Source organism: Sorex araneus, chromosome X (assembly GCF_027595985.1).
Source record: "Sorex araneus isolate mSorAra2 chromosome X, mSorAra2.pri, whole genome shotgun sequence".
NCBI lineage: Eukaryota > Metazoa > Chordata > Mammalia > Eulipotyphla > Soricidae > Sorex > Sorex araneus.
The window spans coordinates 83,873,702-83,900,352 of NC_073313.1; the positions used below are offsets into that span (position 1 = coordinate 83,873,702).

Sequence of the window (26,651 nt, forward strand, 5' to 3'; positions counted from 1 at the left end):
ACTGAATTGTCTGTTTACTCCCAGTACCTGCCTAGTACAATGCTTGGCAGATAATAGACACTAAATAAATAAATATTTACTGAATAAATAATGCTAATGATATATGTACACGTTTGCTTTGTTGCAAAACTTTTTTTTTAATTTGTGTAAGCAAGTAGGAGTGAAAGTCATCATCTTAATGCATATTTTAAGATCTACAGAAACATTCATCTACACTGCTTCCAGTAGGTGATGTTCACCTACTCCTAACACTTGACCCATCTCTCAGCAAGAAATACAGAATCACAAGGAGCAAGTGAAACAAATTATTCTACATACAAAACTTCTTAAGAAACATCACAGTAAGGCCCAAAGCTATTCATCCTTATGAAAAGTAAAGCCAAAGGGACTGTATGTAGGAAGAGACGCTAGAGAAATTTCTATTTATGTAGAGACAATTCAGAAAGAGCAACAGGTAGCATACAAATGTGAATAATTGAAATATGAAAGAAAAGTCTGTGGGAAGGGTGATGGGAAAAGGAGAAAAAGTGTGTGTCTGTGTGTGTTGTGTATGTAGAGCCCTGTAAGTGTCATAATGAAAATTTAAATAAAACTTATGGAGATATTGTGTTTTAAGATCCTAAGGAGGTTGTTTTCAAATTTATGGTGAAATTTTTCCCAGTGGACCCTGGACATCTGCGAGAAGAACTTACAAGGTAGAGTACTTAACGATGTGTCTGTTGCATGCTTTTACTTGATACGTTTTCTCCATTGTTCAGTTTATAGGTTTTTTTTCTTTTGGGGTCACACCCGGCAATGCATGGGAGTTATTCCTGGCTTTGCACTCAGAAATTACTCCTGGGGGTGCTCAGGGAGCCATATGAGATGCTGAGAGTCGAACCTGGGTTAGCCTCATGCAAGGCAAGCGTCCTCCCCCCGCTGTACTACCATTCCAATCCCAATAGGTTTCTAATCTTCTCAAAAAACTTGACTCCCCATCACTCCTGTGATGATCACAAGAGCTAGAGAGGAGGGCCCAGTTTGTCCCCATAGATATAATCTTCCAAAGACTGGAAACTTCAGGGAGAAGAAGGGACAATAGCCAGTCTGGACAAGAACTTAGGGGTTATGCCATGAATTGCTGCATCAATAAGCAAAACTGTGTATTAGCTGTACTTGTGTTCTAATCAGAAAAACGTTTGATTGTACAAATATGATACCTTCTAATTTCTATGGATATTGAAAATAATATTACATGCATCAGTGTGTCAGTATAAAGTGGAATACTTAGTATTGATAAAGTAAAACCTACAAAAATGGCTTTCATACACTGTAATGGATAATAAATCATTGACAAATTTACTAAATTACTTAACAATGAAAACTTAATTTCTTAGAAGGTAAACTTTGAAAAATTTTTAATTAAAAAGTGAAACATTTTAAAAGAGTATTTTAATATTTAGCAAAATGCCCTTTAAAATTACGATTTGGGGGCTAGAGAGATAGTACAGTGGGAAGACGCTTGCCTTGGATATGGCCGACCCCAGTTCAATCCAGAGCATCTTTTATGATTCCCCTGAGCACCGCTAGGAGTGACCTCTGGGCACAGATCCAGATATAACCACAAAATATTACAATATAAACCTAACGTGTATCACTGTATCACTGTCTTCCCGTTGCTCCTCGATTTGCTCGAGCAGGCACCAGTAACATCTCCATTGTGAGACTTCTTGTTACTGTGTTTGGTATATCGAATACACCACGGGGAGCTTGCCAGGCTCTGCTGTGTAGGCGAGATACTCTCGGTAGTTTGCCAGGCTCTCCAAGAGGGGTGGAGGAACTGAACCCGGGTCAGCCGCATGTAGAGCAAACGCCCTACCCGCCTTGTTATCACTCCAGCCCAAACCTAACCTATTTCTTAAAAAAATATAATATCAGCATAACATTCCCCTCAAACCTTTCCTTGCTCACTGAACTTTAAAGTCTAATTTGGAGAAGCGATATAGGAGATAATCTAATCTAGGCCTCTTACTTGACAGATGAGGAAAAATTGTGGAAGCTGAATTGTACAACTATTCTCCCTTATATCTTTCTCCCGACATGTTTTATGGCTAGCTCTTCATTGCTTTTGTACAAGATTTCTTTTTGAGGGGTCTTGACAGAAGGCACTTTTCACAAGTCTTTCTCCCTCATTCCCTCCATATTTGTGAGATATGGACTATTTTCCCAAATAACTTGATATCTTGGTGTCAATATCACTTGGCCTTTGTTAACCCATTCCAGTTGAGTCTCAAAATTGTGACCAAGTTTGATGAAGATATATTTTCTCCAAAAAGAAAGAGAAAATCAATGTGATGATAAATGATTCATCAGCTGTTCAGACAAGGATTTGGTATTTGTAGCAGGCAGCTGCCTTCTTAAAAGCAAGGAACGTGTCAAATGACAAGAAGTTTCCTTTTCTTCTTGCTAAGAGCAAAATGAAATTCACTTTCCCTTTAGCAATTGAGGCTGATCTCATTTACATCTATGTTTGAAAGTAGGCAATGAATGGCAAAGGTTAGACTTCCTTTGTTTTTTCCACCAGTGGTCCATTAAAAAATTCTTAACTGTTGACTTTACAAAGATTCTGCTTGTAGTCAATAAATGAGTTTCTGAGAATGGTGTACAAATATAATTTTTTCCTAATTGAATCAGTTCTAATCCATTAGGGAGCTTACAACTGGCAGGGTTATCGTGATTATTGCTTTTGTAAATTGAATAATTACCTACTAATTTACGTGTTTTTTTCTAATCTGTATTTTCATCTATCATCTGTGATTCATTTTCAGTCACAATATTGCTTTCAAGACTTAACTGCATTAAAAAAATTTAGATAGAATGTTATTTAGAAAATCACATCTTATACAGGGAAATGCCCACAAGTAAATACTCAGTAAATATTGTGTATACTCAACAGTTTAATGTATAAAACAAAATATTGGGACCAATTTCATACAATGGGAGAAAGTTGTCGGTGATTGAATCTTTACATGTTTTCAAAAGTTGTTTCTTTGCTAAGGTCTTTCAAGTGTGATATAAATGTTATCTGTATGACAGAGCTCTGGATACAAACTTAAACTTTATGGATCCCTGATGATCCATCAATGGGTCATCAGTGGAAATAAAGAGAATTTGACCTCATTTCATTCCCCATGCAGCAATTCCCTCCCTACTTTATGCAAATCTCTGACCTGGATCCAATCACACAAAGAAGATCCAGGTGAAGGGAATAATATGAGCACAGAAGCATGGTCTTGGTCCTTGATTTCTGAAGCAGCATCTTTTACAGTAGTCTAGGTTCAGTGGCAGAGCAGAATTGGGACCAGTTTCACTCTTTTGAGTTGAAGTGATTTGCCCAAATCACCTAACTTCTATCATTACCTAACTGTGAAATGGAGTGATTTTTCCTGCTCTGCCAATGTTCCAAGTTGGTATTAGAGAGAAAACTTGGTAGTATTTTGAAAACAGAACATGACTGTCCCCTTAGAGGGCTCATTCTTGCTGAATCTCCCTTTCCCCTCGGCTTGAGTGTGTGGCTTTGCTATGTGGCAGAAACCACTAGAGGAGGATTGGCCAACTCCTTCCAGTTGGCAAGAGGGTTTGGCAATAATGTTTCCTAATGTCTGCTAGGCCTGCCAAAATGCTGGGTCAGCCGAGTTGTGGTCTGGTCCTGGTTGAGGGCTGAAGCAAAGCCTATGCATTACTCACTGCCCCTAAAAGGCACTTACTAATGGGGTGGTGGCAGGAGGAGGGGGGGCTTGGGGTGGGGGCACTCGGCACCGTCTTTATCTCGAATCATCAAGGATCTGGGAGATGGGAACGGCTTTTGTCTTGTCCCTGTTTCTATCTCAAGAGATTCCTCCTAACCCTGACTTCTCTGCAGGTACCTGTTTACTCTTCAAATAAAGAAGGACTTGGCTCAAGGAAGGCTTCCGTGCAGTGATAACTGTACAGCGTTGATTGTCTCTCACATCTTGCAATGTAAGTAGCAATTGTTGGCTTCGGGGTCTCTCAGCCAGACAGAGCACCATGCAAGGGAGCTGAAGACAATTAATGTCCCAGCAGCCATGGTTAGCACTTAAGGAGGAGAGAATGCATGAAATAAACTTAACAGAGTGAGTGTGATCTAAAACCGAGAATCTGATGGTTGCAATCTTTGAAATTTGGGTGCAGATGCCATTTCGATTGCATTTTAACTGCTGAGGGGTCTCTTTGAGTTTCCTGCTCTTTAAAATCGTGATAAGAAGACGGCCCCTTGCAGAGATGAAAGGTCAATGGTGATGTTCTTCTCCCTTGGTCTGACCTTGCTCTCCTGCTGCCCTGGGCGGGTTGGCCAGGAGCTGACTGGGACTCATCAAGGCATGGATTTGGCCAAACACTCCCTTTGCTTCCCCCAGGATACATTTCTGCCGCATATTGTAATTTTGATGTGATTTCCATGTTGCTGTTTATCATGATTCCAGAGAACAAAGCAGAGATTGCAGCAGGTGGAGAGAGACAAAAAGGGAAAAAGGCCCCAGGCATTCATTAGCATTTCCCATATCCTAGCAGCCAAGTAGTTGGACCAGGCTGAATAATAAAGAAGAGGAGAAAGAATTCTGGGAACAGTAGGACGGTGCCTGGGTGCGGGTAAAGCTGGGCAGAACAGCCCGGCTCCTGACTCCCTCAGGGGAGAGTTGAGATAGCTGGATGGAGATGCTATCTGTCCATCTACAGCAGCTGGACTTTGTCTCCTAGAGGAGACCTTTCAGGAATAAACCGCCCCTTACAATTCCTAAAGGATAATCACTTTTTGGAGTGGTTTCATTAGTTTAGTTTTGTCTTTGTTTCTTTGGTTGGTTTTGGGGTCATATTCAGCTGTGCTCAGGGCTTACTCCCAGCTCTGTGCTCAGGAATCACTCCTGGCGGGCTCAGGGTAACCGAATGTGGTGCCAGGGATTGAACCCAGGTCGACTGTGTTCAAGGCAAATGCTCTATCCACTATCCCCCTCAGCCGTTGATTTTTGGCTTCTATCCCTTACCTTCCCAACAGGCCAGAAATGGTAGACATTTTAAAAACATTTTTAAATGAATCTTCTGTGTGTTTATAATAGTTTTGTGCACACATCATTTCAACACAGCAACCATCACTAGAGTGCCCGTTCCCTTCCAATATCTCAACAGCCCCTCTGTTCCAACTCCCCAGTCCCATTACACTCAAGTTTGTGGACCAACTCTTTGGCCATTTGTTGCTCCCTTACTGCATTTTAAAATCCCACATATGAGAGAGGTGAATTAATATCTCTCTCCTTATGACTGACTTCACTCAGTATAATATCCTCTAGTTTAATCCAACTAGGGGCAAATTGCATGATTTCATCCTTTGTTATAGGTGCGTAGTATTCCCTTGTGTATGTATACCATGACTTCTTGATTCCTTCTTCTATTGTTAGCCATTTAGATTCTTTTCATATCTCAGCTATCACACAAAGCACTGCAATGAACATAGGTGTGTTAATGTTTTTCAAATTAATGTTTTTATTTTGTTTGGGGGTGGTTGATGTCAAGAAATGTTAGTACTGGGTCATTTGGGAGTTCTATTCCTACTTTTGGGAGAAATCTCCACTTTTGCTTCCCATAGAGGTTGAACCAGACATTCCCACCAACAGTGAATGAGGGTTTCTTTTTCATGACATTCCCACCAACATAAATTATTTGCAGATTTTTTGATATATGCCATTCTCACTGGTGTGAGATGACATGTCATCATTTCATTAGTTTACCTGATCATAAGTCATGATGAACACTTCTATCATATTTATGATAGCCATCCATATGTTTTTCTTGGGAAAATGTCTATTGCTCTCTTCCCCCCATTTTTGGATAGAGTTGGATTTTTTGTTATTGAACTTTGTGTATGCTTTATAGATTTTGGTTATTAGTCCTTTATCTAATGTATTATGTGAAAATATTTTCTCTCATTGAGAAGGGTATCTTTCTATTTTAGCTTGAATTTCTTTTGCTGTATAGAAGCTTTTTAATTTAATGTAGTATTATTTACTTATTTTTGTTTTTGTTATCTTTGCCCATGTGGTCATCTTTATTTATTTGTTATTTATTTATTGCTTTTTGTATCACACCCAGAGATACACAGGAGTTACTCGTGGCTCTGCACTCAGGAATTACCCCTGGCAGTGCTCAGGGGACCATATGGGATGCTGGGAATTGAACCCGGGTCGGCCACGTGCAAGGCGAATGCCCTACCCGCTGTGCTATTGCTTCAGCCCCAAGGTCATCTTTTTTGTTGAAGATACCTATGAGGTCCTTTAATGGTAGACTTATGATTGAGAACTCCAGAACTAAGTGCTTAAATAGCGGCAGTGGTTGGTGTTTACCAAGTGATTTCTGGCTGCAACAGGTAATAAGAACCCCAGTGTCCAAGAAAGGCAGTGGCCAGTGAGTATGATAGTAATCAAGGAAGTCTTAAGAGATGGTGTTCTCACAGACAACCTTAAAGGAATACATAGAAAATGGATAAGGAATGATAGGCAGAGAAAAGAGCATGAAGGAAAAAAGAGCATGAAGAAAAGAACAAGAATAAGACTCGGGCTGGAGCGATAGCACAGTGGGTAGGGCGTTTGCCTTGCACGCGGCTGACCCAGGTTCGATTCCCAGCATCCCATATGGTCCCCTGAGCACTGCCAGGAGTAATTCCTGAGTTCAAAGCCAGGAGTAACCCCTGTGCAACGCCAGGTGTGACCCAAAAGCAAAAGAGAAAAAGAATGAGACTCATGTCTATAAGGTCTGTGTATAAGATGTGGCAGAAAAATAGCATCAATCTGCAGGATCTTGAAGCAAAACAAACAAACCCTATGTTGAGAATTGTGCCTGATTTGACCGTGGACATGGAATAAGGCAGACAGAATAAACGATATTGAAAGACGTTTTCTTCTCCACTACCTCTATCAAGCAGCAATCAGAGAATTGGGGCTGGCCTTTGAGAGGGGAGCCTGATTTTCTTCTTCATGTTCAGCAGTATGGATTGGGGCATTCCCTAGTGGCCACTTCAAGCATAGCACAGAGCACTTCGGCTTTTCAGGAGGATGTTTTGTTTGTCAATAGTTCTTTCCAATAGCAAAATCACTAAGGTTTCAACGGGTTACTGCTTACAGTCCATCTAGATGAGGTGACTTCACTGGAAGCTAAAGCAATGTGTAGAATAATGTGCTCCTTCTTTTCCCATTTATTCATTCATCCACTGTTTATGCACTAATAAAAATTCTAAATCCCCACTTTCTAACCTTCTTGCTTGCTTGCTTAAGTCTCTCACACACACCCTTCTGACTTGAGCTGACATTTCCCCCTCAAATGTGTGCATTCCAAATGAGTCCTCCCTCTTATGAATGCCCTTAGTAATTCTTCTTTGGCATTCATTCAACGAAATTTTTTGGCATCGCCACACACGCCAGGTAAGCGCCAAGAACACAACAATGCACTAAACAAAATTCCCATGCTCACATTTTGTCAGAGGAGTAGGACTAGACATGAACTCCAGTAAGAAAGTATATACTGTATGTTGGTAGGTGAGAAGTGTGTTTGAGTAATTAAAATGACCCTTCTAAGAATACTCAAGATTACTTTTTTCATAATAAAAGATCATTTTATTTTTTAACATTTACCTCTCAAGATTTTAATCTGGGGGCTTGGGGGCCACACCTGATAGTGCTCAGGGTTTAGTCCTGGCTCTATGTTTATAGATCATACCTGATGGAACTCAGAAAACCATATGTAGTGCCTGGAATCAACTGATGGTCAGCCATGTGCAAGGAAAGTGCCTTACCCCTGTATTATGTCTCTGGACCCGATGATATTGTTTTAAATACCATGATAATTCCTAAAGGACATGGTCTACATTATTTTTAATGAGATGGAAAACCATCAAAACATTTTAAGCCGAGGAATGAAGTAATCTGGGATCTAACAATATATCATCAAGGTACCAGATAGAAATCCAAATTTAGATCCATATTTGGAACATTTCCATCATGTCAACAAAGCTTTCTTATGCTCATTTGCAGCTAGTCCCTATTCCTATTCACAGCTCCAATGACCACAAATTTATTTTCTCTTTTTGTACATTTCTATTTTCTGGATATTTACCATAACAGAAATGGTAAAACACATGTGATTTTTAAATGTTTTTTCACTCAGAATAATATTTCAAAATTGATTATTATGTAATTATGAACCATATCAGTTTGTTCCTCTATAATGATGACTAATATTCCATTTTATAGATTATACTATATTTGGTTGAGTTAGTTTTTTGTTTTAGTTTTTGGGCCACACGCAGCTGTGCTCAGTAACTCCTGGCTATGTACTTAGGGATGATTCCTGGCAGTGCTCAGGGGACCATATAGGGTGCTGGAGATCAAATCTGGGTTGGCTGTGTACAGGGCAAGTACCTCACCCACTGTACCATCTCTCAGGTCCCTGATTTGCCGATTTGCCTGATCATGAACACTTGGATTAGTTCCAGTTTAGCTATATGACTAGTGTTACTAACATCCATGTACAAGTCTTTATGTGACACCTTTTCATTTTCTTGCTCAGGTTGCTAAGAGTATAATTGTCATATCTTATGGGAAATTGATGTAAATTTATCTTAAGGTAACATTTTAAGAAATTGGAGCTGGAGTCTTAACACAGCGGGTGGGGCATTTACCTTGCAAGATACGATCTGGTTAAATCGTTGTCCCATATGGTTTCCGTAGCTTGCTAGGAGTGATCCCTGAGTACATAGCCAGGATTAAGCTCTTAGCAGTGCCGGGTATGGCCCCAAACCAAAAACCCAAACAAAACCAAAACAAAAATATGTTAGGTTTCACTTTTTTCCTCATTTTCAAGAGTCGTTACTGTCTTTTAAAAAATGTTAGTGTCGGGGCTGGAGAGATAGCACAGCGGGCAGGGCGTTTGCCTTGCACGCGGCCGACCCGGGTTCAAATCCCAGCATCCCATATGGTCCCCTGAGCACGGCCAGGGGTAATTCCTGAGTGCAGAGCCAGGAGTAACCCCTGTGCATCGCCAGGTGTGACTCAAAAAGCCAAAAAAAAATGTGAGTGTCAAAATGTTAATGTCAAAATGTTAGTGTTTACTACTGTGATTCATGCAAGAACATGCATGAGTTTCAAATGCAGGTTGAGTAAAAGAAGTCATATCCAAAAGACCAAATGAGGCCTATGTCATTGAAATTATAATAAGCATTTTTCTTTAAAATTTTTTAAATTTTTTTGCATTTTGGGTCACACCCGGCAATGCACAGGGGTTACTCCTGGCTCATGCACTCAGGAATTACTCCTGGCAGTGCTCGGGGGACCATATGGGATACTGGGAATCGAACCCAGGTCTGCCACGTGCAAGGCAAACACCCTCCCCGCTGTGCTATTGCTCCAGCCCCAATAAGCATTTTTCTAATGCCTAATAATTTTGGTAACTTCTCATCTGCTTATTCACAATTCCAATGTTTCCTGGGTAAATGGTTATTCAAATATTCCGCTTAGCTTTCAGTGACTTAATATCTTCCTATTGAATATTAAGAGATTTTCATATATTCTGACTTAAAGTCCCTTAAGAAGTACATAGTTTACAAAGTTCTCCCTGCCCTTGCCTGTCACGTGACTCTACATTTTCTTAGTGCTTTTGAAAGCCAAAAAATTTGTGTTTGCCCATTCCCTGCTGAGACCTCTGGGGTGATTTCATAGGGGTCAGGGCAGCTCCCACCCCAACAAAGCAGCAGCTGCCGCTCCCACGCCCCAGAGCCGCCACCATCCATCTGGCTGGACTCCACTGCTTCAAAACTAAGCTCCAGAGAGAACCTAATCGGCCTAAAATTTCAGGTCCACAGAGGCAGGGTATTAGGCCTTTGAGAGAAATGAAATCTCACTACAATTATTTCCTTTCTCTTTTCTTTTTGGGTCATACCTGATGATGCTCAGGGGTTACTCTTGGTTCTACACTCAGGAATTCCTCCTGGTGGTTCTCAGGGGACCATATGGGATGCCAGGGATGGAACCCCTGTTGAGTGCGTGCACAGCAAATGCCCTACCCATTGTACTATGGCTCCAGCCCCTCACATCTTCCTCTTACTTCTGTAGCCACCTGGTTAGTAAATTTAACCTCTGGCACAGGAAACTTCAGATCATGAAAGTTCTTCTCAGAGTCAATGACTAAGCCACTCTTTGCCAGCTTGGTCTTGTAGTAAGCCCAGTCTCTAGTGAGTGGTTTCTCAGGAAGAATGGTCAGCTTGGTGGTGAGGGTGTCATTCCAATGGCCTTTTGGTGTCAAGGGATGATCTTCCAAGCTATGATTTTCTTGGGGAGGGGTGCGGTAGGACATACCCAGAGGTGTTCAGGGCTTACTTCTGGCTCTTCACTCAGGGATCATTCCTAGAGACTCTATGGGATTCTGGGCATTGAACCCATGTTGGCCGTGTGCAAGGCAAATGCCATACCCACTGAACTCTGGCCCAACCAAGCAATAGTATTTTTAAATAAAAAAAAATTGTTCCCAGCACACTAAAAAATCCTCTTCTCCCACTCACTTTCTAGAGTGGGGTGCACTGAACGCTATTCTTACTTTTGGTTGGTAGTTCTGGCCCACCCCAGGGACGCCAGCTCTAATAAAATTCTGCCTGGGGGGTGAGGGGCAGGAGAGCCCCTGCTGGCTGCCTGGGTTGGGGGGGAGGGTCAATCCCAGGCCTCTCACCCAGGGGCCGCCCAGGCCAGAGGGCAGACGAAAGAGGAAACAAGGGCCGAGCAAGGGTTGATTGATATCAGTTGCCATTTATTCCATTCTCTCCACGCGCCTGTTCCAGTCTCTCTGAGCTCCCCATTTCTCCTCTCTCCTCTCTCTCCCCCCAGCACTCTTCCTCCCTAGCTCCTCATTCCTTCATCCCAGCAATCTGGATTCTGCCTTCTCTTCACTAGTCTTTCCCCCCTCCCTTACTTGTCTCTCTGGCACCCAGAAAAACAACATAACAAAGCCCTTCCTGACAGCCCACCAGGTTCAAAGGAAACAACACCTAGAGGCATTCCCCTCCCCCTAGCATCTTAATTAATATCTCCATATTTATTTTTGTATGGGCACAATAAGAGATACATTGAGGCTTGTAGGGCAGCTCTTCAGGGAATGTCTTGCCACAGACTCAGACTACAGTGCTCAGGCCAGATTAATCATTCCTAACCCTAGCAGGGTCCGAATCTAGTTATTACTTTTTGGATCATGACAGCATCTGTCCATGACCAAGCTCTTAATTTATAGTTAAGCATCAGGCACTCTGGCAAGGCCCATCTTGATGCCAAGGTAGCACATAACTCACCGCTTGCCCTGGGTCCATCCCATCCCTCATCGGGACCCTGCCTTTGGGGGTGCTAGGAAGTAAGGGCAGCTGAGGCTTAGGTCGAGAGAACAGATGCCCAGGGGGAAAATATCATGTAGAGTCAAATGACTCCCAGGTTACAAAAGCATAGCATTTACTACTATCTTCCTGTGCCCATACAAAAAGACATGGCTCTGAATAAACTATGCAAAGGACTCAAGGAGAAGAGAAAAACAATATTTACAAGTCAACAGAACACAAAGAAAGAAGTTATAAATAAGCACAGAGGAAAGAGAGCACTGTGATGAGAACAACCCAATAAACCTGAACTACCTGAAGCTATGTTATCCTACAAATTTGGGTGTTTTTTAAAATTTTTTGTATCAGACCCAGCGATGCTCAGGGATTACTCCTGGCTCTGCACTCAGGATTTTGTATCAGACCCAGCGATGCTCAGGGATTACTCCTGGCTCTGCACTCAGGAATTACTCCTGGCAGTGCTCAGGGGATCATATGGGATGCCAGGAATTGAGCCTCAATGCAAATATCCTCCCCAGTGTATTATTGCTCCAATACAGGACCTACGTTTTTTTTTCCTTTCAAAACTTAATACTAAACTACAGTAATCAGGCCAACTTCAGGTTGTAGAGCTAAGACAGGGCTAAAGTACTTGTCTTACATGTGCAGATCCCAGTTCAGTTCACCTCACTACTGCAGGGAGCAACCCCCAAGCACAGAACCAGGAGTAGATTCTGCATACTAACAGATCTGGGCTATATCCACCCTACACCTGCCCAAAGACAATGTGATCATTGCATAATGCAGCAACAGATCAACAGAACATAGTTAATAATTTAGAAATAAATCCTTGCATTTATGGTAAACTGTTCTTTTTTGGACACAAGTACCATGTTAACTCAATGGAAGAAAATGAGTCTTTTCAATAAGTAGGCCAAATATACATCGATATACAAAGAAATGAAGTTAGATCCCTATCTCACAACCTGTACCGCACAAACTAACAAAAATTAATACAAAATATAGACATAAGGGGCCGGAGCGATAGCACAACGGGTAGGGCATTTGCCTTGCAAGCGGCCGACCCGGGTTCGATCCCCGGCATCCCATATGGTCCCCCAAGCACCGCCAAGAGTAATTCCTGAGTGCAAAGCCAGGAGTAACCCCAGAGCATCGCTGGCTGTGACCCAAAAAAGAAAAAAATATATAGACATAAATCTAACAGGTAATATAAAAACCTCTAGACTTCCATTGCTTCTCCTTGAACTCGAGGCAGAAGGCTCTCTGCGTCAAGATGGGAAAACAAAAACTTGCTTTAAAAACTATTGCTGGGGGGGGCTGGAACGATAGCACAGTGGGTAGGGCATTTGCCTTGCACGCAGCCGACCTGGGTTCGATTCCTGGCATCCCATATGGTCCCCCGAGCACCGCCAGGAGTGATTCCTGAGTGCATGAGCCAGGAGTAACTACTGTGCATCGCCGGATGTGACCCAACCCCTCACCCCCAAAAAAAATATTGCTAGGGGCTAGAGTAATAGCACAGTGGGTGGGGTATTTGCCTTGCACGCAGCCAACATGGGTTCGATTCCCAGCATCCCATATGGTCCCCTGAGCACCACCAGGAGTAATTCCTGAGTGCAAAGCCAGGAGTAATCCCTGTGCATTGCTGGGTGTGACCCAAAAAGCAAAAAACAAAACAAAACAAAAATCCCCAAATACTGTTGGGACCGAGCGATGGTACAGAGGAGAGGGCATTTGCCTTATATGCAGTCGACCAAGGTTCGATTCCCAGCATCCCATATCATCCCCAAGCAACACCAGCAGTAATTCCTGAGTGCAGAGCCAGGAATAGCCTCTGAACATCGCTGAGTGTGACCCAAGAGGCCAAAATAAGAAAAAAAAAAGAAGAAGCATAGGTCACCAACTCTTTTCTTCTTTTAACAAATTGTTTGGCTTATTGCTTTTTCCTTGCATGTACATTTAAGGAATTCCTTCCATGTGTTGTTGTTGCCATTATTGCAGTATCTTGAGACTGTACATTCATGGTATGGGGGCTCATACACTTGAGGCACTGGGGGGTCACAACAGCAGTGCTAGGGGTTGCACTCAGCAAAATAGCAAGGCTGGGATTGAATTCCTGGCCTAACATATGCAAAGCAGATCTTCTTCCACTGATTCAAATCCCCCGCCTGGGCCTTCTGTGTAATATTTGAGAATATTTGTAAATTTATTTTTCTTTTTGTGGGGATACCTCCCAAGTGGTAGTTAGGAAGCCCTTGAGCCTCGCTGGTGATCACTGGACAATCCAGTGCTGTTGAACGCAAGAGTTAGTGGGTGCGATGCTACTAAGGCCCTGTGGTGCTAGGGATTCCCTGGTACACACTGGTGATGATGCGGACCTCTAGTGTTGTGGTGCGATGTATCTGGTGATGCTTTGGGGCCATGGAGCACAGGGAACAAAACCTGTGTTGGGTGCATGTTAGGCATGCTCTCTGACTGCTGTACCATCTCTGGGCCCAAATTTGTTAATATCTGCAAAACTTTTCATGGGGACTGCTCTGAATATGTTGTATATAATATCAGCAGAATCACAATATTTTTGTTTGCTTATCTGGGGCCATACTCAGCTGTGCTCATGTCTTACTTCTGTTTCTGAGCTCAGGGATCACTCCTGTTGGTGCTTGGGAGAGCAAATATAGTGCCAGGGATTGAACCCAGATTGGCCACATGCAAGGCAAACATCTACCCATTGTACTATCTCCCTGGTCCCCCAGAATAGCCTCTTTGTTTCTACAGATCTTTTCTAAATTTCAGTAATATTTTTTTAAATTATCAGTACCATAGTATTATATTGCCTGTGTTAATTTTTCCTACGTATTTAAAAAATTGTAGAACCTATTATAGATAGAAATTATTTTCTTACTCTCATATTGAGATTGTGCACTGTTGGAGCTTACAAATATGATTAATTTTTGCTGGTGGGGGGGAGAGATTGGGTCACACCCAGTGGTGCTCAGGGCTTACTTCTGGTTCTGTGTTCAATGATCACACCTGGCGTTGGTTGGAAGACCAGATGTGGTGTTGGGGATTAAACCCAGGTTGGCCACATTCAAGGTAATCCCTTACCCACTGTACTATCTCTACAGCCCTATAAATATATAAAAACAAAATATACAATTACTTTAATATATTACTCTTAGAATAATATATTATTCTTCTTTTGTTATTTGTTTGTAAAAAACTAAAGCTCGCCGAGGGGCCCGTGCACTCTCGGGCTCTCCAGGCGGCTCTGATTCACCGCCCGCATTCGGTGCTCTAGAACTGCTGTGTGTGGGCTGGATCGAGACGGCCGGTGGTCAAGGACAGGCGAAGGAAGAACGAGGACCAAGCTGGTTGCTGATTAGTTACCGTTTATTCAATCTTCCATCTTTCTCATCTCCCGCACTCCCAGCTCCGTCCTCTCTCTGGATCAAGTGCTGCCTCTCTGGCTTCTCTCTTCTCTCCTCCTACTTCTCTCTCCCACCTTGCCCTCTAGGCTACACCCAGCCAAGTAGTAAAATCAACATAAGAAAGCCCTTCCTGAGCCAAGGCAGTCCAAAGCCCTTCCTGACTCTTAAGGTTTTTTTTCTTTTCCTTAGTCCAAACACTTATTAACATCTTAATACAAGTTATTTTTGTATGGACATAGCAAGAGATACATTGAGGCTTGCAAGGCAGCTCTCCTGGCAACATCTTGCCAGACTCAGACCACAGCACTCAGGCCAGATTAATCATTCCTCACCCAAGCAGGATCCAAATCTAGTTATCACTGTTTGGATCATGACAACATTTGTCCATGATCAAGCTCTTAACTTATAGTTAAGCATTAGAGCACTTTGGCCAGGCCCATCTCGATGCCAGGGTAGCATACAACTCAAACAACTCACCACTTGCTCTGGGTCCGTCTTGTCCCTCGTCGGGACCCTGCTTTTGGGGGTGGTAGGAAGTAAGGGCAGCTGAGGCTTAGGTCGAGAGAACAGTTGTCCAGGAGGAAAATATCATGTAGAGTCAAATGACTCCCAGGTTACAAAAGCATAGCATTTGCTAAGTCTTCCTGTGTTCATACAAAAAGGACATTGCTCTGAATAAACTATGCAAAGGACTCAAGGAGAAGAGAAAAAGAATATTTACAAGTCAACAGAACATTAAGAAAGAAGCTACAAATAAACACAGAGGAATGCGAGCACTGTAACGGGAGTAACCTAATAAAACTAAACTACCTGAGGCTATGTAATCCTACATTTGTTGACCATTTATTATTATTCTGAAATAATTTATTAGCTCTGTAGCACTGTAGCACTGTTGTCCTGTTGTTCATTAATTTGCTCGAGTGGGCTCCAGTAACATCTCCAGTGTGAGATTTGTTGTTACTATTTTTGCATATTGAATATGCCATGGGTAGCTTGCCAGGCTCTGCAATACTGGTGGGATGCTCTCGGTAGCTTGCCGGGCTCTCGGAGAGGGATGGAGGAATGGAACCCGGGTCGGCCACGTGCAAGGCAAACACCCTACATGCTTTGCTATTGCTCCAGTCCTATAATATATTTATTAGTTTATAATAATATAATATATTAGTTCTAGTAGTATTTTTCTGGATACTTTAGGGGTTTTATACACGCAGGACTAGATTTACCACAAGTCAGGACAGTTTCATATCATTTTAGTGCAATTAATTCATATTTCTTGCCTGATTACACAGACTAGAACCACTAGTACAGAACTGAATAGAAGTGGTTGGAGAATGTATCTTGTTGCCGGTCTTTGGGGAAAAGCATTCAGTCTTTTACTAGTTAACATGATTATGTTTGTCGTAGGTTTTTCATAAATCAGCTTTATCAGGTTTAAGTGCCCTTTGTTGTTTTCTATTTCTTGCTGTTTTATCATAAATTGGTATTGGACTTGCCCAATTTTTTTTATCATCCATTAAATCAATATGTGTTTTTTTGTTCTTTATTCTATTAACATAGTGTATTACAGTAATTGATTTTCACATATGGAACTCATTTTGCAATCCTGGGATAAATCCCTCTTGTTCATGAGATATGACCTGTTTGCTGGATTTGGTTCACTGGTGCTTTGTTGAGGATTTCCCTCTCTGTATTTATAAAAGATATCAACCTTCACCTTTTTTTTTCTTTTCTTTTTTTTCTTTATGTTTTGTTTTGGGCCACATCTGGTGTTGTTCTCCCAGTTCAATGCGTGGGCAGGAGTGGGGGTCACCCCTTGTGTCATTCGGGAGACCATGTGGTGCTGCGAATCAAACTGAGCCGAATGAATACAAAGTATAAGTGCCAGCCTCCTAAGCTACCTCTTCGGCCCTAGAGTTTTCTTTTCTTGCTGTGTTTTCCTCTGGTTTTGGTATTAGAGTAATAATGGTCTCATTGAGTGAATTGGTAAGTGTTCCATTATTTTCTGAATGAGTTTGTGAAGAATTGGTATTTATATTCTTTTTGAATATTTGACAGATTTAATTAGTGAAACCATCTGGACCTGACTGAGTTTTAATGAAATTTGTACATCTATCAATTTGGGCAAGAAATAAATAAAAAAAGCCATCTATTTGCTCTTTCAAAAAAATGTTCAGTGGAGATTTCCGTTGCAATGTGACTTTTAAACACACATATACATACATACATATATATATATATGTGTGTGTGTGTGTGTATATACACCTGTGTAGGCTCCTTATCTACAAAGTAGCATGCTTTCTCTCTAGAATAAACTACCAAGACAAAAGAGAAAAATAACATAGCGCTCAAAAATCAGTGCCCAATATCCATGTATTTTACTCAATAGGAGAGCACCACAGGGTTCTTTGGAGAGTCTATTTACCACTTCAGTACATACAATTCTGACAGGTTTGAATATCTAGGCTCCCATTTTGTGGTAGATTAGAAAAATCACAACTTAAAGTCAAGAGGAAACCTCTGCAGGGGAAGTCGATGACCAAAGAGTGATTTGTCACATCCATCTGACTGAGGGGGAGAAGGCATTAAAGTACTAAATAAGTCACAAAGAATTCAAAAGTCAAAATAGCTTTTAACAATTTATTGTAGGAGTGGGTAATACTGTGTAGCTTAAATGCCTTTAAAGGCAAAGTGCTATAATAAATGTTGAGATAGTTCAAAAAGAGTAAAATATAATCAGGCATCACCTACCAGTGATTTGAAAAATGGAGAATGATTTCCAGAATGATTCATCTACTGGAAATTTCAGGTAACTGTGATTTTGCTAGATTCCTAGTGAACCGAGGGATGAACAGCCATGACCAGTTTGCATTGTGGTTAACATTTAGATTTTTTTTGTTCTTATTGCATAATCAGGGTAGAGTGAAGTGAGGGTAGTGTATTCACGTACTATGACTGTCACGGCAAACACCACACACAAATTCCTCACATAGTAGATGCTATAAGTCCAAGACAAAGGTATCAGTTTTGATTTATCTGTGGTCTCTCTCCTTAACATATAGGCTTGCAGTATCCTTACCTGATCTTTCCTTTGTGCACCTGTATTGCTGGTATTTATGTCCAAACATTCACTTCTTGTTTCCTCCTTATTTTTTTGGGGGGAGCATGGTGCTCAGGGCTTACTCCTGGCTGTTCACTGAGGGAACAACCCTGGCAGGATTGGGAGACCATATCAGGTGCCTGGGATCGAACCCAGGTTGGCCACTTTTAAGTTAATTGGCCTACCTGCTGTACTATCATTCTGACCCCCCTACCCAATAGTCACTTCTTACAGAGACTCTGGTCAGGAGAGGCAGAGGAGACAGAGTACAGGGGTTAGGACACTTGCCTTGCATGTGGCCAACCCTGAGTCCATCTCTGGCACCACATATGGTTCCCTGAGTAGCAGCAGTAGAAACTCCTGAGCACAGAGTTAGGAATAGCCCCCTGAGCACTGCCAGGTATTGCCCCAAATCAAAATAAAGAAACCAGTCAGACTGGATGAAGGCACCTACCGCTTACTGCCTCAATGTAGTTTAACTACTTTTTTTTATAAACCCCAATCCAAGTACATTAACATTTTGAAGTGCTGGGAGTTAGCACTTCAGCATAGAAACTTGTTAAGGGGCAGGATTTAGCCCATGAGAGGGACTGATCAGAAGTAGAAGAGATTTTAAATGGAAGTGAAAGTAAAAGATCCTGTTGTGACCCTTTGGCCTTTAAGACCTACACTGTGTCTCTGTTTACTCCACTGAGACATCATACCGATCAACTGCTTCACCTTTGACCAAAACTCGACTTAGAGTCTGTCTCTGCAAGTTCCAAAATACCATTACACATAAAAACAGGGCCTGGGGCTCACAGGACTGCCTTGGTTTCCAGAAAAGGGCTGTCTGAGCATCAGGACCTGTGAGGTGCTTCCTTGCCTCCTTCCTCAACAGTCAGGTAAAAAATGTCACTTTTCTATCACGCAGCAGAACTGGGGGATTTTCATGAAGAAACAGTTAGGAAACATCTGGCACAAACCCGGTATTTGCCAAACCAAGACTCTTTGGAGAACAAGATCATGCAATTTCATCAGAAGCACGTGTAAGTATCTAACTGGCATCTGTTCCCACCAGCAAGGAACTTTAAAGCTGAGGGCAAACTCCTTTCTTTCTCGCTTGATTCAGTTTTAGGGCCACACCATCAGTGCTCAGGGCTTACTCCTGAGTGTGTGCTCAGGGATCATGCCTGGTGGCCTTGAGAAACCACATGGGGTACCCGAGATCGAACCGGGGTCTGCGGACTGCAACATTCTGGCCCCCGAGGGAAAACTCTTAAGCTTCTGGTTCAGGAAATCACTGTGTTCCTTGTGGAGCCCTTTGGGTGGAAATGCCAGTTTTTTGCATTTTAATTTCATATTTGTTTTGAGCTATTTGATTAATACCCCCCATAAATTCTATGAGTACAAAGGCATGCTCGCTATTGCTTTTTTTTTTTTTGTCTTTTTGGTTCACACCCATCAATGCACAGGGCTCACTCCTGGCTAATGAACTCAACAATCACCCCTGGCGGTGCTCAGCGGACCACATGGGATGCTGGGATATGAACCCGGGTCGGCTGCGTGCAAGGCAAACGCCCTACCCGCTGTGCTATCACTCCAGCCCCATATTGATTTTCTTTTTTTAAAAAAAAATTTATTAGTGAATCACCGTGAGGTACAGTTACAGACTTTCAAACTTTTGTGCTTACATTTCAGTCATACAGTGGCCGAGTGCCCATCCCTCCACCAGTGCCCATTTTCCACCACCAATGGTCCGAGCATCCCTCCCACCACCCCCAGGCCATCCTCCCCCTCCCCCTCCCCACCCCGCCTCTGCTCCCTTTTGCTCTCTCTCTCTCTCTCTCTCTCTCTCTCTCTCTCTCTCTCTCTCTCTCTCTCTCCTTTTGGGTGTTGTGGTTTGCAGTAGAGGTATTAAGTGGCCATCACATTCGGTCTATAGTCTACTTGTCTACTTTCAGCCCACATCTCCCATCCCGAACGGGCCCTTCTAGCTCCCTTTATTTAGTGTCCCTTCTCTATCTGAGCTGCCTTTTCCCCAAGCATGCAAGGCCGGCTTCTAAGCTGTGGAGTAATCCTACTGCTACTTATCTCTACTATTCTTGGGTGTAGAATGGGAGACTAACACGGAAATGCCTTTTTTGCTACATAGATTAGGCTCAGAATTTCTTTTCCCTTGCAGTGGCCGGAGCCCCGCTGAATCTGACATTCTTCTTCTGGACATAGCACGGAAGCTGGATATGTATGGCATCCGGCCACACCCTGCCCAGTGATGGGGAAGGGATGCAGATCCATTTGGCTGTTGCTCACATGGGAGTTCTAGTGTTACGGGTAAAATCTCTTTACTTTAACATCGTTAGGCTTGGGGCATTATTTTGACTCAAGTTTATAACATGTTCATCCCCAAGGTGACCCCCTCCTTCAGTACAGCACCTGCCCGAAAGGGAGATGATGTTTTAGAAAGGTTTTGGATAAACTTACTCTCATTGGCAGGCTCTGCTTCCATTTGCTGTCTGCAGTTGACTCTTTTGGTTCTGTGGAGTTTTCACATCAGCCCAGGCCAGATTGGCGGAATGACAAAGTCAAGACACTCTGCAACTTTCAAATTTTGAACAGGAATGGGGAACTTGATATCCTAAAAATGTAGGGGTGACATAAGGTGTGCTCACATGGTCCAGATCTACCAGGAAACAATCAGAGAGGTCCAAAATGTGGTATCCCCATGCAGTTAATGGTTTTACTGGAGTTATCCAGTGCCAGCCCGGAAGGAATTAGTACCTAACACTTATATTAATTGTTTTTTCTATCATTTAAATTTTTTTAAATTTTATTGAATCACTGTGAGATAGTTAAAAGATTTCATGTTTGGGTTACAATTACACAATGATCAAACACTCATCCCTCCACCAGTGCACATTCCCCATCACCAATATCCCCGGTATACCCCCCCCCTTTCCCGCCCTCCCCCTGCCTCCATGGCAGACAATATTCCCCATACTCTCTCTCTACTTTGGGGCATTATGGTTTGCAATACAGATACTGAGAGCTTATATTGTTTGGTCTATTATCTACTTTCAGCACACATCTCCCATTCTTTCTCGCAAAACCTGATTTTTCAGGTTAGAAACCAACTCAGGGCTTTCTGACACTCCATCATTATTTATCCTCACTTTAGGGGACTTATATTTTTAGAAGCTAATATTTTAGCAGGTTTTCTTTTGTCTATTAGGTATCCTCACATCAATGAATAGGCGACTAATTTGGGACTTGCAGTGGGTCTCATTCCTTATTTTGCGCTCAGGGATCACTCCTGGTGGTAATGGGGGACCATATGTTGTGTCGGGGTTCAAACCTAAGGTTGGCACATGCAAGGCAAGTGCTTTAACCCTTGTGCTATCTCTCAGCCCCCAGACAATGAAATTACAGTCAAGTTCAGGTGTAAGAACACTTTCCTCACCTTTAAAATGATAGGTAATTAGGAAATAAATGAGTTGTGAGAAGGAAAGTGGTGACCTCAGACCCACCTGACCCCCAGGACTGAATCTGAGCTCAGAGGTAAGTCACAAAGTAAGTCAGGTGCAGTCAAAGAGAGTCAGCTAACACAATATTGTGAGTTTTTTTGGTTGTAAACTTTATGGAATGAGAGACAAATCGATAGTGAAAAGATCTAATGGATCACAGGCATACCTGCTCTCCCAAGAGGGAATTTTCACCTATTCGACTCTGATGCTGACCCTTGCCATTTCCTACTTCCTAGAAAAATATGAGAGGGGTGGGGAGCAAGGCCATCATACCGGTTATACACTTTCAAGGTAAATAACTATTGTATACTAGGCACAATTTAACTGCTTTAGTATATTCTACACCAAGCACAGTTTAAGGAATACTGGGCCTTAGAGATAGTACAACTGGTAAGGTGCTTGCCTTGCACACAGCTGACTCAGGTTAAATCCCTGGAACCACCAGAAGTGACCCTTAAGTACAGAGCCAGGGTGTAAGCCCTGAGCACTGCTGGCTGTGCCTCTTAAAAACAAAATACTGGTATATTGAATACGTTTTGTGTGTACTTGATTGTATTATTCTTTTAAAAAGCAATAGCTTTGTTGAGATATAATGTCACTGTCACTGTCACTGTCATCCCGTTGCTCATCGATTTGTTTGAGCAGGCACCAGTAACGTCTCTCATTGAGAGACTTATTGTTACTGTTTTTGGCATATCCAATATGCACGGATAGCTTGCCAGGCTCTGCAGCACAGGCTCGATAATCTCGGTAGCTTTTGGGGCTCTCCGAGAGGGGCAGAGGAATCGAACTCGGGTCGGCCGCATGAAAGGCGAACACCCAATTGCTGTGAAAGTGCATACAATATATTTCCTGCATTTTGGCTCAGTGATAGACCACTTGCCTGAGTTCAATTCCAGGCACTTGCGTTGGCCCCTGAGCATCACTAGGAGCATCACTGTGTAGCAAGCCAGGAGTAGCTCCTAAGCACTGCTAGGTGTAGTGTTCAAAACAAGAGAAATTCTTGCCTTCTAATGGCATAATTTAATAGATTTAGTATTTTTTGGAGAAAGGAAGCAATCTATTAATATATCACTATATTTCTTATGCATATACTCTGTACCAGGCACTAGAGGTAAATAGGAGTGAAGAGGGAAAGGGAGCATGGATAAACAGAAATGATCAGCAGAGCTGCAGAGCTGCAGAGCTCTGTTAATGGGAATGATCCTGATTCATGTGATTTCATGGGACTTACATTTGTACGGGGGGAGACAATTAAACAAGTAATTATGAACATGTGAAGTGTTTTGTGCTAGAAGTAGAGCACGCTAAAGTAATATGTGGAAGGTGCTTAACATATAAGCTAAGATATAAGGAAGTTGTTGATATCAATAGGGTAAGGTTGGGAGGTCAGAGAGACTGATTCCAAGAAATGGCGCAGAGACTACCGTGCTGAGAAGTATACATGATGACATAATCAGGAAACATGACTCCTGTCATTAAGAAACAATTTATTTGATAGAATCAAAGAATGGTCAGTAGTGCTAGCTTCGGCAGCACATACGCTAAAATTGTAAGGATACAGAGAATATTAGCATGACCCCTGCGCAAAGATGACATGCAAATTCTTGAAGCGTTCCGTATTTATAAATAGACTATGGACCATACACGATGGCCACTCAATACCTCTTTTGCAGACCACAATACCCAAAAGGAGTGAGAGAACAAAAGGGAATACCCTGCCACAGAGGCAGGGTGGGGAGGGGGAGGGGGTGGGAGGGTGGGAGGGATACTAAGATCATTGGGGCTGGAGAATGGGCACTGGTGGAGGGATGGATAGCCAATCATTGTATGACTGAAACACAAACACGAATGTTTGTAAGTATGTAAAAGTACCTCATGGTGATTGACTAATAAAAAAAAACAAAGAGTGGTCAGTATCAGATAATAAGTCTTCGATGGTCAGTGGTATTTACTTGCTAACATGTGATTACCTATATAGGCTAACTGGGGACAGAGATAGGAGTGATAATGTTGGAAATGAGTCCTTTCTCTCCATATAATACACATATATATATGCAAATATGTATACACACATGTGTGTATCCCTTAGCATACCTTTGATACTTGATATATATAAACAACCGCCACCCAACAGTTAAGTTTTTTTGGTGTCCAAGATAGCTAAGGGAGCTTAGAGGAGTAAGAAATGAAAGGAGCTTTGGTAATTAAATAGAATGTCCTGAGTGGGGGTTGCCATAAGGGCTGGCAGAAGGCATGACTATGGGAAGGAGCATACTAGGGAAGGAGATAAGAACTACTGGAAAAAAGGCACGGCACAGAGTTGGACATAAGGGTGTTTGGGGGAGCAGTGGGGAAAACTTTATAATACAATCAGTGAGGAGCTATTGAAAATGTTTGTGTATATGGGATAGTTGGATATATAGGACTTAAATATATTTGAATGTAGAAACACAACAAGAAGATATTAGAGAAGTTCTTTCAGTAACCTCTTTGTACTGTGATCTTCATATCCTAGTTAGAAACTTTCCAGCCCACCCCCACTTTAGCACATCCCTTCTTGCTTCACATTTCAGAGCAGTCTTATGTCCCCATCTGCCTTCTTTGATGACATCTTCTACCTAGTACAGAAGAACCAAATAATACAATGCAAAAGATAGGTTAATTACAGTCATAAATTCATGGCATGGATTTTCTAACAGGCTAGACTTGTCTTATAAACCAGCTTGTGTTGACCTTTATATCAAAACTTTATATCGTGCATTTTATTATAGGGAAATACAAAGATCAATACATTCAACTGGGCCAAAATTCGAAAGTTGAGTTTTAAGAGAAAGCATTTTCTCATCAAACTTCATGCCAACATCTTGGTAAGTAATTTTTAAGTAATTGTGTTCACTTTCAGTTTGCTTGGGATATCTTTTTTTTCTGCAGATGGTTTGGTTAAGCCTGGTGAAAGATCTCTGATCTTGGAAGACGCAGATGTGCTCCCTTTTCTATCTATTTATCTATTTATTTGTTTGATTGTTTGTTTATTTATTTATTTATGCTTTTTGGGTCACACCCAGTGATGCTCAGGGGTCACTCCTGTCTCTGCACCCAGGAATTACCCCTGGCCGTGCTCAGGGGACCATATGGGATGCTGGGTATCGAGCCCGGGTTGGCCGAGCGCAAGGCAAACGACCTACCCGCTGTACTATCCCTCCAGCCCCTATCTATATATTTAAAAGCCATATCTTTAGTAATGTTTTTGTAAGAAAGGCAAATACCTAAGAACTCTTAGTGACAGTTCAGAATGTAAGTCAGAAGAAGAATAAACATGGGATGATCTCACTTCTATGTGATATTTAGTATAACTGGATGAAGGAATGTGATGTTTCAAAGGGCAAATGCTCTGATCAACCTTGGCCCCAGTGTATATGGGGGAAAAATAAAGAAAAAACAGAGTGGAGGGGAGTGGGAGAAGAGGCAGATGAGAAGCAATGGGACAGGAGTGTGGCACCACAAAGGCAGTGTTAAAGAATAGAAGAGCCAAATACCCAAATCACAGAGTCAACAACAACTGAAGTCAAGAGACTCCACTTTAACAACCAATCTTAAAACTTAGAAAGGTGTCTGTCAAGAGGGAGGGGGGATAAAATGTGGAACCTGGGAATATCGGTGGAGGGAGTTTACACACTGGTGGTGGGATCAGTGCTGCAAAACTGTATGTCTAAAACCCAACTATGCATAACTTTGTAAACCACAATGCTTAATTAAAAATATTTAAAAAATGTGAAACAAGAATAAATTGTTCAGGACCAAAAAAGAATGAAAACATAAGAAAATAGATGACTGGTATGAAACACAAGTCACCTTGGAAATTATTAAGTGATTTGATGACTCAACTGGAAGTGACCCTATCCAGAAGGATGACACATTTATTCCCTGTAATGTGCTCCATTTCATAGGTATTTTAATTATGTTTCCTTAAGCAAAAGTGATTGAACAGTTACTATAACCAGAGCAGGATGTGGTGTGGATGGATATGGAATGTGAGCAAAAGAATCAATCATTGGTCAAGGCTACATTGTGCTGGGTGAGAAATGGTGCTGGAAGGGATTCTATAAATGACTAATTAGATGACTATATAGGTGACAAGAAAGGAAATAATCTGTGTCAGTAAGTTTTTGACCTGCAAAAGTCAATAGTTTGAGCTTTGTTCTCTGGATCTGACCTTACAAAAGTGTTCAAGGAGTTCAGAATAGTATTCAGTGAATAACTCATGAAGAGTCCCAGAAACGTATCTAGGAATCTTGGGAGGAAGTGAGAAAGGGAGGTTAGCAGAGTGAATCCATGGGGTCCTTAAAAATAGGGCTGCCAGCAGTCACACCCATAAGCCACCTCTGGCTGGCACCAGATAATCTCAACATCGGCCACCATCTCAACATTGGCCACCATGCTCCCACCTCTACCTGAAGGGAGCATAACATGACACTGACCATAACCAGACCACAGCAGTTTCATTCGGGGCGCCCCAGAGTGGGGTGGGAGACCCCTCCCCACCCCCAGGGATCCAATCCTGGCAGCCGAAAATCTCCAGAAAGAAATTGTCTCCACGCTCACGGCCACTCTCCACATGTTCGGGCTGAGCTTCACCCATGAGGGAACCTATTCCTGGACACTTTGTACCACACACCCTACCCATAATCCAAGAGTACTGCACCACATTTGATGGGGTTCAAAGTAGGAGGCAACCAATCTTAGAAATATATTTTACAGGGGCTGGAGCAATAGCACAGCGGGTAGGGCGTTTTCCTTGCATGCTGCCGACCCGGGTTCGAATCCCAGCATCCCATATGGTTCCCCGAGCACCGCCAGGAGTAATTCCTGAGTGCATGAGCCAGGAGTAACCCCTGTGCATTGCCGGGTGTGACCCCAAAACCAAAATATATATGTATATATATTTTTACATATATATATATATATATGAAATCACACAAGGCTCAACCTTTAACAACATGTTAGTGATCTCTTATCACTGTATCACTGTATCACTGTCATCCCGTTGTTCGTGGATTTACTTGAGCGGGCACCAGTAACGTCTCTATTACACTCAGACCTGAGATTTTAGCAGCCTCTCCTTACTCATTTTTCCCAATGATTGGAGGCTCTTTCAGGGTTAGGGGAATGAGACCTATCGTTAATGTTTTTGGCACATCGAATATGCC

General features: G+C 42.2%; 1 protein-coding gene and 1 non-coding gene across 2 annotated transcripts in view; both read left to right on the forward strand.

Moving 5' to 3' along the window:
• FRMD7 (FERM domain containing 7) overlaps positions 1-26,651 on the forward strand; it is a 76,199-nt gene that overhangs the window by 42,897 nt on the left and 6,651 nt on the right. Inside the window, 6 exon segments of the mRNA XM_004606370.2 lie at positions 617-695; positions 3,902-3,999; positions 18,852-18,966; positions 20,103-20,187; positions 20,189-20,251; positions 24,216-24,311. Of these exon segments, the coding sequence (XP_004606427.2) occupies positions 617-695; positions 3,902-3,999; positions 18,852-18,966; positions 20,103-20,187; positions 20,189-20,251; positions 24,216-24,311 (536 nt within the window).
• Positions 22,962-23,068, forward strand: LOC129400454 (U6 spliceosomal RNA). The gene has a single exon (XR_008627695.1). It is a non-coding gene; the product is annotated as a U6 spliceosomal RNA (small nuclear RNA).